Source organism: Myxocyprinus asiaticus, chromosome 45, assembly GCF_019703515.2.
Source record: "Myxocyprinus asiaticus isolate MX2 ecotype Aquarium Trade chromosome 45, UBuf_Myxa_2, whole genome shotgun sequence".
NCBI classification, from domain to species: Eukaryota; Metazoa; Chordata; class Actinopteri; order Cypriniformes; family Catostomidae; genus Myxocyprinus; species Myxocyprinus asiaticus.
In genome coordinates this window covers 32,844,051-32,865,722 of record NC_059388.1, presented here as the reverse complement: position 1 = coordinate 32,865,722, position 21,672 = coordinate 32,844,051, and the positions used below count along the sequence as shown (strand labels likewise).

The following is a 21,672-nucleotide window of genomic DNA, read 5'->3' as shown; positions in this document are numbered from 1 at the left end:
TGAATATCTCATTTATTTCTCCTCTCAGTCTCAGTCCATGAGTGTGTTTAGTGATTTAACATATGAATATCTCATTTATTTCTCCTCTCAGTCTCAGTGCATGAGTGTGTTGAGTAGTGATTTAACATATGAATATCTCATTTATTTCTCCTCTCAGTCTCAATGCATGAGTGTGTTGAGTAGTGATTTAACATATGAACATCTCATTTATTTCTCCTCTCAGTCTCAGTGCATGAGTGTGTTGAGTAGTGATTTAACATATGAACATCTCATTTATTTCTCCTCTCAGTCTCAGTGCATGAGTGTGTTGAGTAGTGATTTAACAGATGAATATCTCATTTATTTCTCCTCTCAGTCTCAATGCACGAGTGTGTTGAGTAGTGATTTAACATATGAACATCTCATTTATTTCTCCTCTCAGTCTCAGTGCACGAGTGTGTTCGGCTGTTTTGAGTAGTGATTTAACAGATGAATATCTCATTTATTTCTCCTCTCAGTCTCAGTGCATGAGTGTGTTGAGTAGTGATTTAACAGATGAATATCTCATTTATTTCTCCTCTCAGTCTCAGTGCATGAGTGTGTTGAGTAGTGATTTAACATATGAACATCTCATTTATTTCTCCTCTCAGTCTCAATGCATGAGTGTGTTGAGTAGTGATTTAACATGAATATCTCATTTATTTCTCCTCTCAGTCTCAGTGCACAAGTGTGTTCGGCTGTTTTGAGTAGTGATTTAACATATGAATATCTCATTTATTTCTCCTCTCAGTCTCAGTGCACGAGTGTGTTCAGCTGTTTTGAGTGGTGATTTAACAGATGAATATCTCATTTATTTCTCCTCTCAGTCTCAGTGCATGAGTGTGTTGAGTAGTGATTTAACAGATGAATATCTCATTTATTTCTCCTCAGTCTCAGTGCATGAGTGTGTTGAGTAGTGATTTAACAGATGAATATCTCATTTATTTCTCCTCTCAGTCTCAGTGCATGAGTGTGTTGAGTAGTGATTTAACAGATGAATATCTCATTTATTTCTCCTCTCAGTCTCAGTGCATGAGTGTGTTGAGTAGTGATTTAACATATGAATATCTCATTTATTTCTCCTCTCAGTCTCAGTCCATGAGTGTGTTGAGTAGTGATTTAACAGATGAATATCTCATTTATTTCTCCTCTCAGTCTCAGTCCACGAGTGTGTTCGGCTGTTTTGAGTGGTGATTTAACATGAATATCTCATTTATTTCTCCTCTCAGTCTCAGTGCACGAGTGTGTTCAGCTGTTTTGAGTGGTGATTTAACAGATGAATATCTCATTTATTTCTCCTCTCAGTCTCAGTGCATGAGTGTGTTGAGTAGTGATTTAACAGATGAATATCTCATTTATTTCTCCTCTCAGTCTCAGTGCATGAGTGTGTTGAGTAGTGATTTAACAGATGAATATCTCATTTATTTCTCCTCTCAGTCTCAGTGCATGAGTGTGTTGAGTAGTGATTTAACAGATGAATATCTCATTTATTTCTCCTCTCAGTCTCAGTGCACGAGTGTGTTCGGCTGTGTTGAGTAGTGATTTAATAAATGTCCTGTGAGTCTTGCTCTCACTAAAGGCCTGTGAGTGTTTAGATGTGTGAATCTGTGCTCAGTTATTTCTTTTCTCTCCTAAAACAAACAATATACTCTATATCACGCTTTTTCAGAGAACAACACTTGATTTTTCCTGTTTTATTTATATTTGTCAACAGTGTTGTGTTCAGGTGTGTATGTGTATGTGTGAACTGTGAATCAATTAGGAAACAATAATACAAAAACCAAGACGAGCAGCATGAAAGCATGAGAAAGTGTCTAAATGTGTGTACGAGCTGGGCCAAAAAGGTTGACATGATCTGATGCCAAATATTAAGTGTCTAAAAAGCCCAATATTCCTGTATTTGCTCTTGGCTGAGTGAAGCGAGTCTCTGGCGCTGCTTCAGTGAGTTCTCCCGCAGTTCTGCAAGTTTTCTAAATATTTGGGAAAGGAAATTCCCCATGTTAAAAAAACAGGCAGTCGCTGGAGGCGAGAAGGTTGAGGTTGCCCTTGATGGCAATGCGCTTGTGTTTTGTGGTGGATGTGTCAAATCAGGGTTTGATTCAGTGCCAGATGCCTGCAGAGTTACACACACACTGCTGAGGTCACATCACACTCACACTAATACAACTCAATGGGGTTTCAGTCGCTTGTTAAGGAGAACACTGTGCAAATGTACATGGATACATTCAGTGAAGAAAAATGGTACAGACACATTTTATTTTTCCACAGTTTTTTGTTTTATTCTTTTGATGAAAATGTCCTTTAAAAATTTGTCAATATTTCGACACATCATATTCAGTTAATTTTGGTCAGTTTTACTTTGACTAAAATGGCATGTTATTTCTCAACAAAAATAATATCTTTTAGTTGATGATAATGTGCATAATGACAAACATGTGTCAAACTGTAACAGACCAAACTTTAAACATCCAAACATTTAGAAAAATAATTTAAACGTGTATAAAATATATAAAAGAGAGTCTACATACAATACTAAATGTAAGAGTAGACAACTGTAAGTCAGCCATTTGTAGGTTCATTTTCTTGAAAACACTGTAAACACTGACTTTGGCACTATACAAATGTACCCGTCCAGTCTGACACAACTGCATTGTGGTGTAAGTTGGGGGCGGGACTATCTGTTTGATTAACATCTGATGGGGGGGTTTATATTCGGTGGTGCTGACATTGCTTCAGCTTTAAACTCTTATTGGTACCTCAGAGTTTTCACATCTTAAGTTTTCTAGCACAGAATCAAATCTCAATAAAATGCTTTTCTTGTTTGTACCTTTTTATGGAGATGACATGTGTGACCTCTGACCTGTACATGTTCTCTCCTTCACAGGCCTGCCGCTCCTCCTGTATGCTAACCGACGAGACTTGCGGCTGGTGGATGCGGCTCACGGTCGGGCGAATGCCACCGTAGTGATCGGCGGTTTGGAGGACGCCGCAGCGGTGGATTACGTTTATGCGCAGGGACTAATATTCTGGAGCGACGTGAGCGAGGAGGCTATTAAAAGGACCGCGTTTAACGGATCGGTACCCAGCGGGATTCAAACAACGGTCGTGTCCAATCTGGCCTCTCCGGACGGGTTGGCGTGCGACTGGATGGGGAATAAGCTTTACTGGACAGACTCTGAGACCAATCGGATAGAAGTGTCGGAGCTGGATGGGATGTTCCGAAAAGTTTTATTCTGGCAAGATCTGGACCAGCCGAGGGCGATTGCACTGGATCCTGGCCGAGGGTGAGTGCACAGGGAATAAGAGTTGAATCGAAAGTTAAGATATTTTGATTGACCTAAAATATGAGCTAAAAGACACAGAACACACATCAGGACTGTTCAAATGTCTGTATGTCTAAGTGATGTTGCAGGAGTCGTCTGTGCTTTGGCTCTGATTTCTGTTCTGTTAAAAGTTTGATCACCTTAAACTGGAGTTTTGTGTCTTTTAGCTCATATCTGTAGCTTTGATCGTAGTACTCCTCAAAGATAAGAGATATAGGCTATGCATTTAAAATGTACAGTCTTTGACCCCGTTTACACTTGGTATTAAGATGCATTTCATGTGATCCAATCACAAGTGGATGGCAGCAACATGCCACCTCTCACCTGTCAATCAACCGATGTGCTAAAAATCTTTGCCGGTTACGTGCAGCTTTAAAAGGAAAAATTTTAAAAAGTGAACACAAGCACGAGAACTTGTCTGATATCAACATACAGTGACACAGATGAGAAGCGCACACACATCTGAAGCTCAGTTAATATAAAAACAGAGAAATTTGCTCAATGTTGCGTTTGTGCTTAGATTCAATTTAATCTACATCGGGGAGAAACGGTGCACTGCTTTCTCTGTCTTTTCTGACGTTTTTGTGGTTTATTATCATGCAGTAGCACATTGACATAGTGATTAATGTGTCGTCATGAAATCAGAGGAAAAATTATCATAAATTACAAAATGTAGGTAAAAATGTACTTTATTCTTATATGACATTATATATCTCTGGATGTAAATAAGTTGGCTCTGAAAAACTGCTTTTGTTTTGTTGAAAGAAAGAAAAATGTTGTGTTGATATGACAAAGAAATCAAAAGTTAAAGCATTACAATATAATTTATCCTAGTGTCCAAAAATGTCTCCAAACAAATAAAACATAATAATTGTACATAAGAACTAATTACACATGCAAACACAACAATGACTAAAGGTTTGTATAGCATGCAGACATGATTTTAGTAATGAGATTTCACAGAATGAGTTTCATTCTGTGTCATTTGAGTCATCATTGAGTCTGTGTCATGTATTTGGCGCCATCTCCTGGTGGTCATATGTAACATTGTGCTTCATGTGGATTATCTAATGATCTATGCATCTGATTATCTTGTGTGTGGACTCGTTTGAACCTCCTCTTAATATGTGATATTTTATGTTCCATTTATTTTTAAAATAATAAATAAAAATTTTATACACGAAAGCGCATCATATAAGCAACATCAACATAATTATCAAATACATATACTTAGCTATAACGTCGCTATATTTTTGCCTGCGAGTAAAACAAATAGGCTGGTTGTATTCTACTCTTTGAGAGTTTTCCAACAACATATGACACATGGATATTTGATCAGTTTGATGTTTTTACTAATTACAATAATATGTGCAGTGTGAAATTATTGATAAATTATCAAAACAGAACACTTCTGATTTGACTGCTAATTTCAAAGCACTTGTTCAGATTTTGTCGTAATGTCTACATGCATTGTAAAGTAGAGCTTCTAAACTTTCAAATGATACCTATTTTGTGTTAAGTCTGTAGTTATTAATATTTTATTAAATAGTAACTTTTTTTTTTCCTCATGGGCCCATCTGAGCTTAAAGGGTTAAAATCTAAAATGTGTCCAAAATGATGAAACTAATAAAATATAATTAGTAAAATTAATATTTTCATAATGTACCTAGTTAGATGGTCCCCTGTATAATTAACATCGTTAGCATTGAGAGAATTTCTTTCATATGTGAACAAAAGGGACATTATAACTGAAATACACCCCAAATGAATCGAAATCGAATTGAGAGCTTGTGAATCGGAATCAAATCGGGAATTCTGTATCAAAACCCAGCCCTACTCCTTTCAACCCAAAACAATCAAGATGGCGACCCATGTTGTGGTGTTGTTGTGCCTGTTATTCACTTTAATAGCATTGTTAAAGATAAATGTTTCTCTGTACAACCTGCACATTTATTCAATGTAACCTGCAACACGAGGACAATTGCGTTTCTGACCGTTCATGGAAATGACACAGGGCCACGCCATCTAACGTTTTCCCCGCATTCACTGTAAGGGGATTTAAGTGTTTTCACACATTTCATTGTGGACAATCAACTTTTGGAAACATTTAAAACAGCAGTGTGGACAGAATGCGTCCAGCTGAAAACACCGTATTCAGATTTATCCAGATGTATGTGGATGTAGCCTTAATGTGACATTGTTATTTATTTATTTAAATGTCATTTTATTATCATTCTTATTATTTTATTTATATTGCATTTATCTTTGCACAGTATTTATTGTAGTATCGTAATATTTGATATGTTCCCTGCCCTTTCATTGTGTTGTATGTTGGTAATATTAGTTCCTGTTTCACTTGTTCCCGCTGGAGCTTTAATGAGAGGAACACACACACTCTCATGTGATGGAAGAGATGAGAAGAGAGCTGAGAGAGCATATATTTACTGCTGGAGTTATTTCATAAAGATGTTTGAAATATACCTCATTCTGTAGCCACTTTCCTTTTGCTGTGTCACGTGTGAAACACCATATAATGTACACTAGTTTTTCATATCTGCCATACTGATGTCATGGGGTCTTTAAAAGCTGCAGCATATGTAAGCCAGCGCTCGTACCTTTAGCCAACATGTTAGCAGCGTTTAGTGGAACTGCAACATGTTCTGTCTTGTGTTCTGCATGTTTATGTTTAACAGTCTGTGAGTTACAGGTTTGCTTGAATATAGAGAGAGACCGTACGCCCATTTTGAAACTGATTGTCGTTAACTTTAAATCTCTGAGTCATGTGTTATTTTTTCATCTTCAGAGTTGACTGTCATGTTTTCCTGTAATGTACACTTCATATTCCTGTGATTAGCTTAAGTTCCTCACAGTCAGTTAATGAAGATGGCCCAAAGTTTGCAGGTTTCAGTTTAAATAGACAATCTGGATAGTAGGGCTGCAACTAACGATTATTTTGATAATCGATTAATCTTAACGATTGTTCGGCGATTATTGCAACGATTAATCAACTTGTGCCCTGAATTAAAAGGTTGTATTAAACGTGCTGACTAACAATAAAGAGGACAAAATCATCTTTTAAAAATACCTCTAAATAACATTCACTGAATTAAAGGAAAAAATAATTAAGTTTAATTCAGTAAAAATTTCACTTCATAAAATCCTCGTTATCAAGTGTATTTGTCTTGTTTTCCATTTAAAATAGTCTAAAAATCCTTAAAACAAGATACATTTTACTTGAGAAGCAACATATAAGATATTTAGACGTGCTTTAAGAGAATGTATCTTAAATATAAGAGTATCTTGTATATAAGTGTATTTTTTCACTTGGTTATACTTCTGTGAGTGCAGTAAAGATCAAATATATTCAAGATCTATTCTCTAAAAGCAAGTCTAAATATCTTATCTGCTGCTTCTCAGGTCAATGCATCTTTTTTAAAGGATTTTTAGATATTTTTAATATTATATTCAACATTCTCAGATAATTTTTTCTTCTGCAGTATAGCTGCTAAAGTAAATATGTTGTTTTAAAGGAGTTTGATATTTATATTGGAAAACAAGCCAAAACAAACAAAAATCAAAAACATATTTTGTTGCGGTGTATAATGGGGTGAAGAATACCCTCGCTCACCTTTCTGTTCACTTCTTCTATCCATCTTTAACTCTCAAAATAAACAAACTCTCTCTTATTAATAAAGCTGTTAATTTACAATTTACTTCACGATGATAAACACACAGTGACACATATTATGATTCAATAAGTCTCAAGTCATCATGTTATAATCTAGCTGCATAAAGCGTGTGCGCTCGAGGGATGAACGTCCCGTGACCGAGTGTGTCTCTCCCCGTTAGATCAGGACATTCACACAACTTATAGAAGAGGTGCTGACCGCACAGAGAAATCACCGTTTCAGAGTTTGTAGTTATTTACATGATCTGCTTCTGTATTATTTGAACTTTATTAAAAGTTAAATGTAACTGCATTAAAGATGTAACGCATTAAAGATTTAACGCATTAAATGTAACTGCATTAAAGATTTAACGCATTAAAGATGTTACACATTAAATGTAACCGCATTAAAGATGTAACGCATTAAATATAACTGCATTAAATGTTACGCATTAAAGATGTTATGCATTAAATGTAACCGCATTAAAGATGTTACGCATTAAATGTAACTGCATTAGATGTTACGCATTAAAGATGTTACGCATTAAATATAGCTGCATTAGATGTTACGCATTAAAGATGTTACGCATTAAATATAACTGCATTAGATGTTACGCATTAAATGTAACCGCATTAAAGATGTAACGCATTAAATATAACTGCATTAGATTTAACGCATTAAAGATGTTACGCATTAAATGTAACCGCATTAAAGATGTAACGCATTAAATATAACTGCATTAGATTTAACGCATTAAAGATGTTACGCATTAAATGTAACCGCATTATAGATGTTACGCATTAAATGTAACTGCATTAAAGATGTTACGCATTAAATGTAACTGCATTAGATGTTACGCATTAAAGATGTTACGCATTAAATATAGCTGCATTAGATGTTACGCATTAAAGATGTTACGCATTAAATATAACTGCATTAGATGTTACGCATTAAATGTAACCGCATTAAAGATGTAACGCATTAAATATAACTGCATTAGATTTAACGCATTAAAGATGTTACGCATTAAATGTAACCGCATTAAAGATGTAACGCATTAAATATAACTGCATTAGATTTAACGCATTAAAGATGTTACGCATTAAATGTAACCGCATTATAGATGTTACGCATTAAATGTAACTGCATTAAAGATGTTACGCATTAAATGTAACCGCATTAAAGATGTAACGCCAGGGTGTTTCCTTTAAAGAGCTCCGGCTCCACTTATTGCACAACAAGAGTGCTTCTGTATTTACTTATTTTGTATTTTTGCATAATAATTCCCTCATACTTTGCGATCTACATCAGCTGAAGCTGTTTGGAAAGTTTAGAGTGCATCTGTGATCTGTGTAATTCTTCCTCTCACGCGTCATCATTAGAGTTTAATGTGAACTCATGTTACGTTAAATGGCATCAAACGACTATTTGACAAATGTCAATTTTTTTTATTGTCGCCGTTGTCGACTAATCGTTTCAGTCCTGATGGATAGGTGTATTGGTTAGTTTTCTACTGTGTTGAGAGAGACTGTAGTTTTGTTGCAGAACCAGATCAGTTCATTGTGTTCCTTTAAACTTTAAAACTCTGTATCTTCTGTCGGATCTGAGACTCCGTTTCCTTCTCAAACTGTTTAGCAGTTTTTGCTAAGCTGTAGACGTCACCAAATGTTCATAAATCTCTCATTTGTCAACACGGAAGCCGAGTGTGCCGTCACCTCAACCGTTTGTGAGCATTGACATCAGCTGCTCACTGAGTGTTATGGTATGTACTTGAGTTTTAGCTGAGAAGAAGAAATGTGTTTTAGCACAAAATAACACCAGGAATGCTGGTTGTCAGTTTTCAGGAATTTTGTCTATGGTGTCCGACCCGTTTCAAGCTGCACGTTGATGTAGATGAGCAAACCAGATATTGGCTGTTATTGCTCAATCTTTTGCAGAGTTCCTGATAAATGGGTTTAGTGTTACCTGCAGCAGACCGCCAGCGCTAACCAGGTGATCCGTTCGTAACCTGAGTGAGTTGTTTTCTCAGGGGGGCTGACAAAAGCCTGATGGGTAACCGGACACTGACCGAACTGACACAAGCACTTTTGTTCACATCTGAGGATGTTGCAGTTGTGGAGTTTGAGGAATATTGTGCTATTAATGTTTAAGAGAATGTGTCGTTGTTCTGTTTGCTTTCATGTGATTCATTCATCAGTTACGGGTGGGAATCATCTGACGATTCAGTTTGATTTTGATTCAGGGAGTCATATTCCAGAATGATCCACAGTCAGACTGATTTCAAAGCTCCTGCTTATGTTTGTTTGCACAGTGTTTAAATGGCAGCATTTCACAACGCATGGCACTCGACTGTATCTTATGCTTTTTAAAGAAAAGGTGAGGAATAAAATATTGGGATTGTTTGTTTACTGTACGTGATCTCGGACAAACCCGTCTCACACTTTCAACTCTCTCTGGTTTGTGCAGACTAGTGTTGGGTTAGGGATAAGAAAATCATACAGATCTGGAACCCCCCTCCCAAATGTCCAGTTGGGGCAAGTTGTCACACCATTACTGATGCAAGTAATTAGTGGAACGTTGTTTAAATGTTGCAATTTTATGCAATTCATTACAATATCTACAGTTGTTTGATATTTTTGTATGTTATGTTTCTCATATTTGCTGTTTCATTAAATTTTGTGCTTGCATGAATTATTTGAGAGTTATTCACTTTAAATAGCCCATAATGTGCATAATTTTAATTGCAGGTTCCCATTGTAGTAACATACTCCATATAGTGTAACAACATGCCCCGTTGTAGGGGCCAACATGTTTTCAATTAACTTTATTTTTTTCCACCCCTGGGCAATAATGGTGGAACTGTTCAAAAGCTTGTTTTTGACTTGTTTTAAGGAATATTCCGGGTTCAATACAAGTTAAGCTAAATTGACAACATTTGTGGCATAATGTTGATTACCACAAAAATGAATTTCGACCCATCCCTTTTCTTTAAAAAAAAGCAAAAATGGAGATTACGGTGAGGCACTTACAATGGAAGTGAATGGGGGCCAATTTTTCCGGAAAAGCAGTTTGCTAATGGTTTAATGTGCTTATGTCTGCGATTTAAGTATAAAAAAAGTAGTGTGCATTAGTGTTGTCACGGTACCAAAATTTCAGTAGTCAGTACCGATACCAGTGAAATTTCATGTTCTCGATACCAATGTCGATACCACTGCAAAATTATGCTAATATGATCATGTAATATTGAACACATACGTTTAGTTAATATTTGTTTTATTTTATCCCCCTTTCTCCCAATTTGGAATGCCCAATTCCCACTACTTAGTAGGTCCTCGTGGTGGCACTGTTACTCACCTCAATCCGGGTGGTGGAGGACAAGTCTCAGTTGCCTCCGCTTCTGAGACCGTCAATCCGCGCATCTTATCACGTGACTCGTTGTGCATGACACCGCGGAGACTCACAGCATGTGGAGGTTCATGCTACTCTCCACGATCCACGCACAACTTACCACACGCCCCATTGAGAGCGAGAACCACTAATCACGACCACGAGGAGGTTACCCCATGTGACTCTACCCTCCCTAGCAACCGGGGCCAATTTGGTTGCTTAGGAGACCTGGCTGGAGTCACTTGGCACACACTGGATTCAAACTCACGACTCCAGGGGTGATAGTCAAGTTTAGTTAAAATTAATAATTATTTTAATAATAATAATTGTTGTTTTCCAGAGCATGTTTTAAAGTTTAATTTCATCATCAAAATGGTGTTTAATCGATTAATTCTTAAAATTTTAATAAGTGAAAATAGTACTTTTTAATGTCAATGCATTTTTTTGGCCAAACTTTTATTCAGCAGCTGTGTTGCTTGTGATAAATTGATTAATTATTATTATTATTATTATTATTATTACAGAGAATATTCAATTTGACAATACAGTTGTAATATATTTTTATTCAGTTTTTTTTTTTTTTTTAATTTCTTCAATTTCAAGCATCTAGCTTTTATTTTGAATCGTGTTTTTTGCCGGAAGCTTCACTTTTCCAGATAAACAGTTCGCGTGGTCCAGTGTGATCATTGAAGAATTGAGTCGCGTCTGAAATCACTTTACATTGTCATTTGAGTCTGATAAATGAAATGTAGGACACCGTTTTGTTTGTATTTTAGATGACTGGTGTTTGTGTATGTGGTCATTTTGAAATGTTATAATTTTTATTACTGTGAAGCACTTTAGTCAACTGTTGTTTTAAATGCTAATTAAATAAAGTTGAGATTAAAGCACAAATGCTGTGATTTAATGATATAAATATATAGTTTACATGTGCGGTGTGCTTCACAGTGGATTAGTGCTCTCCTCTGTCATCTCATACAACATGAATATTTCTCAGTGTCTGTGGAGTTTCTAGTGTTTGAGCGCTCGTATTTATACATTCATTTAAAGTATGCAGCTCATCTACACTAAGATTGCAGCCTTCAGCAGTTTAATAAATCACACTAGGACATGTCACGGTTTTAATTTGATTAATTGTCCATTTCAGTGTTAAAGGAGTAACAGAGCACGTGTTCAAAATAAGCCTGTGAGCATTTTAAAGCTGTCGTGTGTCAGTCATATTGCACGCTGGTACCGGACAGAGTCGGTGCTCCGTACTACCGGTACTGCAGAAACACCGGTATCATTACATCTGTTTTATTTTAGTACCGAGTTGGTACCGAAGTACCGGTACTTTTGACAACACTAGTGCAGACAATGAAAGCAGTTTTGTGTCCGAGTGCAGATAAAGTTTCTTTTGACATGCTGCTTGTTTTTGGCTGAACTCGTCCCCGTCTCTTTGAAGAGGAGCTTTTGAGCTCAAACCTGCTGCCGAACGCTCGTCTGATCTCACTGGAGATGAATGGAGAAGAGAATGCCGCTGAAGAGGCCAGAGGAGTCGGGTTTCTGCTATCATGTTTTTGGCTGGTTTTGGGTTCATGGAGTCAAGCAGCAGATATCATGACTTATGCAACCTGGGAAAGACAAAACATTGGCAAGCGCACACAGATTTCTGTGTATCCTGAACTTAAACTTCTGAATGTGTATTTAGGATATGACTCGTGTCCCTACTTCATTGTACGTTTATGGGATTTGTGCTGAAGGAACAGCACGTCTCCTCAAGCCATGTGGTTTGTAATATCATTCGTGTCATAATATGAGTAATAATAATGCTCGACTTCAACAGTAAACACCATTTATACTCCGTGTTCACAGCATTAAAGGAATATTCCCCATTGACTTCCATTGTAAGTGTCTCAAGAAAAGGAGGGACGATTGTGGTAATCAACATTATATCACAAATGCTGTCGATTGAGCTTCACTTGTATTGAACCCGGAATATTCCTTTAATGTGAGATTACTCTGATAACCCTCTAAAACTCCGCTGAGATTATGAACAGCCCACTTTCTGAACACTAAACACACTCTTCATGTACGTATCACACATGTATTTATGAGATTTACACTGAAGCTCTGCTGTTCTCTCTGATTGTGATGATGTGAAATAAAGCTTTAAAAGCCGTCTGTGGAAATGAGACATCTCTGATCTCGCTGTGCCTCTCTGATGTCAAATTATGGCGCTTTTCAATTAATAAGACGATAATTCAGAGTAAATCCCGAGTGTCTGTCTCGGTGTCAGACTTCTGCATTCAGTCATTTACTCCTTTGACTTTTTCCAGTATCAGCATAACAATTTGAGTGGAAAGTTGAATTAAAAACTGAATGTTTTTATTGCATCATGGATGAAATCACACACACACTTACTCTATTAAATGAGAAGGAGCTCGTCTGTATCTGGGATTATTAGAAGAAATGGATTGAAAGATCTGTCAGAAGACAACATCACTTGATCTGTCTCTGTACACTTATGATTTATTTCATTCCATATCTTTTTCTCTCTCTTTATCTGTAAATGAATTATTTTGACACTTGTTTAATCCCCGTGCCGTTGAATTGTATTTCTCTTTGTGCTTTTCTGTTCTGAAAACTCATGTTTGTTATTGCAATATAATAAAATAAGTTTTTTCTGGTGTCTTCTCATTGGCCAACATGCACTTCACTTGAAGAACCGTAAATAACGGGCTTACAGTCTGGACAGTGTTTTTTACCAGCATGTTCGTCGAACAGGATTAATATAAAATGAGTTATTTTTACTGGCCGTAATCTTTACTGATAAAAAGATCACGAATAAAGGAAATGTCTCTCTAAATAAACTCGAGTAAATTCTGTCATGTGACACTTTCTTTGTGCTAATGCCATTTTTCCAAACAAGTTTTTCACGACATTTGATGTATCGACAGGATTTATGCGCTAAAGTTAAATGGAAAAACATTGTGTTGACACTTATGAAATCTGAACAATATTTGCATGTCCATCAGTTATATCGGTAAACATTTCGATGCGTTAAACCTTGGATAAAAACATAACGTGACGTGCGAGTTGCTATAAATTCTAAACTTTCAGACGTGCTGTAATTCAGATGATGCCGGTTTGATTTTAATGTGTGTGAATTGTAAAGTGCCCATTTTTAATAATATATCAGACTGAAATGTGGCATAATGTGAAGTTGAGCATTATAACACGTTCATTTTACAGTTTTTTTTTATTTTTTACTTTGTGTTCGTCAAGTTCCAAATAAGGAGAAACGTATATAACAGGAAGTATTTTTCATTTATAAAGTATTTAATTCACTGATTGAATTTTCCAGAAACAGATGGTTGTGTAATATATAAACCAACTTTTATCATATATCATGATAAATAACTATCACTATATATATATATATAATGTTGTTATCCTGATATAAGATTTTGCTCATATCACCCACCTCTAAGTGCAAGTAAACATGTTCACTGTTGATTTGTTTTGATTTGCTTCTGCTTGAAGCGCGCGCTAGTTGTGTGTGTGTGTGGGTGTGTTGTTAGGGTGTGGGTGTGTTGTTAGTGTGGGTGGGTGGGTTTGTGTGTTGTTAGTGTGTGTGAGTGTTATTAGTGTGGTTGTGTGTGTGTGTGTTATTAGTGTGGTTGTGTGTGTGTGTGAGTGAGTGTGTGTGTGTGTGTGTGTGTGTGTTGTGAGTGTGGGTGTGTGAGTGTTATTATTGTGTGTGAGTGTGTATATGTGTGAATGTTATTAGTGTTAGTGTGTGTGTGGGTGTTGTGTGTATATGTGTGAGTGTTATTAGTGTGGTTGTGTGTGTGTTGTTAGTGTGTGTGTGTGTGTGTGTGTGTGTGTGTGTGTGTGTGTGTGTGTTGTTAGTCTGAGTGTGTGTGTGCATATGTGTGAATGTTATTGTGTGTGTGTGTGAGTGAGTGTGTTGTGTGTGTGTGTGTGTGAGTGAGTGTGGGTGTGAGAGTGTTGTTAGTGTGTGTGTGTATGTGTGAGTGTTATTAGTGTGTGTGTGAGTGTGTATATGTGTGAATGTTATTAGTGTTAGTGTATGTGTGGGTGTTGTGTGAGTGTTATTATTGTGTGTGAGTGTGTTTATATGTGTGAATGTTATTAGTGTTAGTGTGTGTGTGTGTGTGGGTGTTGTGTGTGTGTGTGTGTGTATATGTGTGAATGTTATTGTGTGTGTGTGAGTGTGTGTGTGTGTGTGTGTGAGTGAGTGTGGGTGTGTGAGTTATTATTGTGTGTGAGTGTGTTTATATGTGTGAATGTTATTAGTGTTAGTGTGTGTGTGTGTGTGGGTGTTGTGTGTGTGTGTGTGTATATGTGTGAATGTTATTGTGTGTGTGTGAGTGAGTGTGTTGTGTGTGTGTGTGTGTGTGTGTGTGTGTGAGTGAGTGTGGGTGTGAGAGTGTTGTTAGTGTGTGTGTGTATGTGTGAGTGTTATTAGTGTGTGTGTGAGTGTGTATATGTGTGAATGTTATTAGTGTTAGTGTATGTGTGGGTGTTGTGTGAGTGTTATTATTGTGTGTGAGTGTGTTTATATGTGTGAATGTTATTAGTGTTAGTGTGTGTGTGTGTGGGTGTTGTGTGTGTGTGTGTATATGTGTGAATGTTATTAGTGTGTGTGTGTGTGTGTGTGTGTGTGTGTGTGTGTGTGTGTGTGTGTGTGTTAGTCATGGGGTCGATTCCCAGGAAACAAACATACTTATAAATGTAAACCTTGAATTCACTTTGAATAAATGTATTCGTCTAATGAATGTAAATGTCTTGTCAGGTCATGATTGGATTGTTCAGGATGTTTGTAAACCGTTCTGCGTCTCTCTGTAGGTACATGTACTGGACGGACTGGGGTGAAATCCCAAAGATCGAGCGTGCAGGAATGGACGGAACTCATCGCGCCGTCATCATCGACACTGAAATCTACTGGCCGAACGGACTGACGCTCGACTACAGTCAACAAAAGCTCTACTGGGCCGATGCCAAGTTTAATTTCATCCACCGCTCCAACCTGGACGGATCCGGCAGGTGAGGATACACTCGTGTCATGCTCTGATGTTTATAATCCCAAATCTCCAGTGCAGTTTTCCTGAAGCTCATGTGTGGTTTGGTTGCACATTCACAGGGAGGTCGTGGTGAAAGGTTCGTTGCCGCACCCGTTTGCGCTCACGCTGTACGAGGACACGCTCTTCTGGACGGACTGGAACACACACTCCATACACTCATGTTACAAACACACGGGAGAAAACAGCCGAGAGATTCACTCCAACATCTTCTCTCCAATGGACATCCATGTGTTCAGTCAGACGAGACAGTCGATGGGTAAGAGACGGCACCTGTTTAACAGTTTTCATCTTTACAACAAGAGTTTCAAGCACATTTAAATGGGTTATTATGGTCTGGCAAACATCATTACAAGAGGATTTCAAGGGGATACTGTGAGTGCGTTTCCGCCTTATTTAGCAGTGTAAAAGCATACTTTTTTTTTTATTTGCCATTTTTAAATTATGCCATTGGAGCAAACAGGTGAGCAAGAATGATATTCACCGTTATACACGTTTATCCTGCTATTGTTTACTTCCCATTCCTAACCCGGATATGTCAAAAGGGTCCATTCCCCCCAAAATGACAATTCTGTCATCATTTACTCATCCTTATGTTGTTTCAAACCTGTATGACTTTCATTTTTGAGGTGACAACCCTCTGCGGACACACTGGAGAAAGAATCACCATTGGCTAGTCAATGTTTGTTTTTTTGTTTTGTTTTTTTTTATTTCACTTTTTTCTCCCCAATTTGGAATGCCCAATGCACTCTAAGTCCTTGTGGTGGTGGAGGACAAATCTCAGTTGCCTCCACATCTGAGACCGTCAATCTGCGCATCTTATCACATGAGTTGTTGAGCACGTTACTGTGGTGATGTAGCGCGTGTGGAGGCTTCGCGCTATTCTCCGCGGCATCCACGCACAACTCACCACGCGCCCCACCGAGGGCGAGAACCACATTATAGCGACCACGAGGAGGTTACCCCATGTGACTCTACCCTCCCTAGCAACCGGGCCAATTTGGTTGCTTAGGAGACCTGGCTGGAGTGACTCAGCACGCCCTGAATTCAAACTCGCGACTCCAGGGGTGATAGTCAGCGTCAATACTCGCTGAGATACCCAGACCCCCCAATGTTTGTTTTTACTCTCCAGACTTTTGACAGCGTACGCTTAATGCAACTAAAAACTGAAAAAGATATTAAGCAAACTGAGCAGGGGGCATCTTCACATATATAAAGTATTCATATATATGACTCCACACAATATTGTATGTGAGAATGTACAGTTTATTTCATATTTAGCTTTTTATCATTTCAATCACATTCGAGCTTTTTTTTTAAAGTACAAATTTCACATACTATATGTTTATATGATGTCATGAAATTGCATTTATAGTAATGATATGAGCTGTTGTTACTGTTAAAAATGTCATACACATTTTATCAAAACATTCACAGGGTTGGAACATAATAATGAAAATAGAATTACACGTATAACAATAATTTAATAATTATATTCAAAAAATAATAATTGAAGTGCTACTATAGCAGAAGTACCATGTAAACATTAGGTTTTGAAAAAATAAAAACCTTCATAGATCCTGCAAGAGACTTTTTTTTTAATTCCTCCATATTAACAATGTTTGTTGAGGTTAAAATATTTCACAGTTGCCTCCGCTTCTGAGACCGTCAATCCGTGCATCTTATCACGTGACTCGTTGTGCATGACACCGCGGAGACTCGCAGCATGTGGAGGCTCATGCTACTCTCCACGATCCACACACAACTTACCACACGCCCCATTGAGAGAGAGAACCACTAATCACAACCACGAGGAGGTTACCCCATCTTATCACATGACTCGTTGTGCATGACACCGCGGAGACTCACAGCATGTGGAGACTCATGCTACTCTCCACGATCCACACACAACTCACCACACGCCCCATTGAGAGCGAGAACCACTAATCACGACCACGAGGAGGTTACCCCATGTGACTCTACCCTCCCTAGCAACCGAGCCAATTTGGTTGCTTAGGAGACCTGGCTGGAGTCAGCGTCAATACTCGCTGAGATACCCAGACCCCCATTTATATTTATTTATGAAACTTTCTACAATACTACATTTTGTTACATGTTTGTCAAGATGCATTTGTACTATTTCCATTGAGTTTACATTGATATGTATAACAAGTACTAAAATGGTACCGTCTCTTTAAGAGTACCGGCAGCTCTGCAAACACTTGTTTACGGTTGAATCCGTTTAATTAAAATTACGTTTTTACTTTTTGATCAACAACTGACTGTAAATAATATAAAGGATATTAAAGGATCTCATCTTTGGACACACATTACACGTAACAAGACAAAACATTACTCGCATTAATGTGTATTGACTTGTGTTTACAGTACAAATATTGATTATACAAGTTCTCAAATTCAAGTCTACATGCTCTCGAGTTTTGCAGCAGTTTTACGTCCAACAGGTGCGTTACACTGGTCTGTAGATGCTCTAAAACAGAGAATGTTGTGGAAAAGTTTAAGTAAAATTAAGTTGATGTCATTAAATGCAATGTAAATATAACTATGGAATATCACATAATGACTAAAACGCCGATGACAGCGCGATCACGACACCTCAGGTGTTAACCTCACTGCAGCCAAATACGGTTTGCATTCATGAGACACAACATGCAGTAAAAGACGTGTCTGAATCCAACTTTTATTCAGTTAATGATCTCACTGCTTCACCACTACACAACTCAATCAGTGGGGAGTGAAATCATTTACTTGCCAGTGGCTAATTACAGACTTAGTGGCTGGGTGAATTATTTTTCTTTGGGAATCAAATGTGAAAGCCTGTGTGTGAGGTAGAAGAGATGTGACCGTTTTGTTGTCTTTAATTTGGAGATCAAGTAAAGCAGTCAGACTGTATCCTTGAGTTTCCCAAGAGTCTCCTGAAACAACACACACACACAGCTCTGCAGAAATGATTATGACACACAACTCTCTGCACACATAGACACACACAATGGGTCTTCTGTTCTGACTGTAGTGCTGATTGAATGCAAAGAATTTCTCACAGTCCCGACAAACTCCTGAAACACACTTGCAACCAAACGCTCTGCTACACCCCCTACTCTCTTTACACACACTCATTCTCACAGTTGTAGCGCTCTTTATTTCTTTATTTGCATCTTTATTTCTTTTGGAGGGAAGCTGAAAAACAGTTAACTTCATCAATGACCCTTATTTACTTACAGTACATTTGATTAGTGACCTAGAAATAGTGCACAATCTGAAATACGTATTCTTTTTATGCCATAAACCTTTGTTTATTTTCAGGTTTAAATTAAACTAATCTCAGATTTGTAATGTGTTTCATGCTTTTGGACCCGTCTCCACATGTGTGTTTGTGTGAAGATTTTGAACCTGGAGTGTCAAAGAAGCTTCTCTTCATAATGTGTTCATATGAATTCCCTGTAGATTCACCCTGATATATCTGTGAATGAACTGTGCAATGCTTCATTACCTGATGTGTGTGTGTGTGACAGAGGTGATGAGTCCCTGCTCACTGAAGAACGGTGGATGTTCTCATCTGTGTCTGCTGTCACCAGTCAAACCGTATTACCAGTGTGCCTGTCCAACTGGAGTCCAACTGCTGGAGGACAACAAGAGCTGTAGAGACGGTGAGAAACACACACACACACACACACTCACACACACACACACACACACACACACTCAGAACCTCACACTTGTCAACTTAAACGGCAAACCCGATTACCAGACAATACTTCCTTATATATATCTGCTGGTGTGAAAAAGGAGCAAAGCTGAATTTCTATTTAAAGGATTAGTTCACCCAAAAATGAAAATCCTCTCATGATTTACTCCTTTAAGCCATCCCAGATGTGTATGATTTTCGTTCTTCAGCAGAACCGAAGTAAAGATTTTTATAAGCACATTTCAGCTCAGTTTGTTCATATAATGCAAGTAAACAGGTGCCATTAGACTGCTGTCTGTTTGATGGTTTAAAAGTCATATTTAGGCAGCATAAAATTAATCCACACAACTCCAGTCGATCAATTAATGTCTTCTTTAAAAAAAAATCGCTTCCTGCCAGCAGTCAACGCATCACGGAGCTGTCGTGTGACATAAACGTGATGGCTCGTTCACGCGCTTTGTTTTCAACAGCGGAACAAATGTCAGGTCATTTCAAACAGCAACTGGAAGCAATGATTTAAAGTTAAAACATTTTAATTATCGATTTGTTTCTTACACAAACCTATTGGTTTGCTTCAGAAGACATTAATCTTCACTTCGGTTGTGCTGAAGAACGAAAATCATACACATCTGGGATGGCTTAAAGGAGTAAATCATGAGAGGATTTTCATTTTTGGGTGAACTAATCCTTTAATGATTTCTAAAATATTTTAAATATTACATTTTCTTTGTAGTTTCCTTAAAACTAAACATAAGCAAGTAAAAGCAAATCAGCCATCGACGGAAATATCTATATCTTAACCCTTTAACACGGCGGGCCCACGAGGAAAAAAAATATCATCAAAATATTAATAACAGCAGTCTTGACCAACACAAAATAGGTGTCGTTTGAAAGTTTTGAAGCTCTACTTTCCAATGCATGTAGACATTATGACCAAAACTGAACAAGTGCTTTAAAATTTGCAGACAAATCAGAAGTGTTCCGATTTTATCATTTATTAAAAAAATATATTGTACTGTACTTATTGTAATCAGTAAAAACATCAAACTGATCAAATAGTCATGTGTCATATGTTGTTGGAAAGATTTTAAAGAGTAAAATACAACCAGCCTATTTGTTTTACTCACAGACAAAAATATAGCGAGTAATAGTTAAGTATATGTCTTTGACAATTATGCTGGTGTCGTTTATATGATGCATTTTTGCTTATAACTTCATGAAAAATAAAATATCACACACCATTACTTAGAGGAGGCTATCTTTAATACGAGTCCACACACAAGGTAATCAGATGCATAGATCATTAGATAATCCACATGAAGCACAATGTTACATATGACCACCAGGAGATGGCGCCAAATACATGACACAGACTCAATGATGACTCAAATGACACAGAATGAAACTCATTCTGTGAAATCTCATTACTAAAATCATGTCTGCATGCTATGCAAACCTTTAGTCATTGTTGTGTTTGCATGTGTAATTAGTTCTTATGTACAATTATTATGTTTTATTTGTTTGGAGATGTTTTTGGACACTATGATAAATTATTTTGTAATGCTATAACTTTTGATTGCTTTGTCGTATCAACACATTTTTATCAGATACAGTTGACATGATTGGGAACAAAACAAAAGCAGTTTTTCAGAGCCACATTATTTACACCCAGAGATATATAATGTCAAATAAGAAAAAAGTAAATTTTTCCCTAAATTTGTGATTTTTCAGCAATTTCTTAGGCAGAGAGTCTCAGAATGTATCATAATCTATATCATATATTTTATTTACAATGATACCAAACACTCCTTGTTTTGTTTTTTGTCGAGTTATAAGCCTTTCATTTTGGGTATGCCGCTGAATTAGGAAATCTTTAAAAACACCTTCAGAGCTTAAAGGAATTAAAATAGTTGATGTAGCAGAAATCTGTCAAAATGCAGCTTTTGTTACAAATGATGTTGTTCTCCCATTTATTCTCTCTCTCTCCGGTTGACGTGCATGTTGCCGAGGGGAACTGTCCAGTGGTTGTTATGGTAACGTGATTCTTTGAGACAGCTCATGTGATCTACAAACCTCACGCTCACCGTTTATGCCTCATTTCACCCAATCGGAGCGCAAGCGTCACGTGATCAGTGCTGCTGTCTGTCTCTCTCACTCTGGGGTCCTCCTGTCTCTCTCTCGCTCACAGACAGACGGAGCGCTGGATCTCTGAATCTGTGTATTGTCTGTTAAGGGAAAGTAATTGTTGGCTGTTGTTCACAGCAGACTGAGAGAATATTTGAATGTGTTTGTGAGAAACAGAGTCGTTTGTAAAAGCTTTTGTTTGGCCCGTCCCCCCCACATGAACCCCCAACCCTATAGTACAGAAAACTTCTCTCTTGTGTGCTTACAATGAACACAGGTCAATCTCAAGATACATAAAGAACATTAAGCGTATTTTTAGGACAAGTATGATTTTTTTGCATTGTGACATTATTGTCATG

The 21,672-nt window shown here is 37.4% G+C and overlaps 1 protein-coding gene across 1 annotated transcript in view; it reads left to right on the top strand.

Annotated features, from left to right (window-relative positions):
* Positions 1 to 21,672, top strand: part of LOC127435229 (low-density lipoprotein receptor-related protein 6-like) — a 55,832-nt gene that overhangs the window by 1,287 nt on the left and 32,873 nt on the right. Inside the window, exons 2-5 of the mRNA XM_051688516.1 lie at positions 2,903 to 3,302; positions 15,251 to 15,448; positions 15,546 to 15,742; positions 19,017 to 19,151. Coding sequence (XP_051544476.1) covers positions 2,903 to 3,302; positions 15,251 to 15,448; positions 15,546 to 15,742; positions 19,017 to 19,151 — 930 coding nt within the window. The remainder of the gene's footprint in view (positions 1 to 2,902; positions 3,303 to 15,250; positions 15,449 to 15,545; positions 15,743 to 19,016; positions 19,152 to 21,672) is intronic.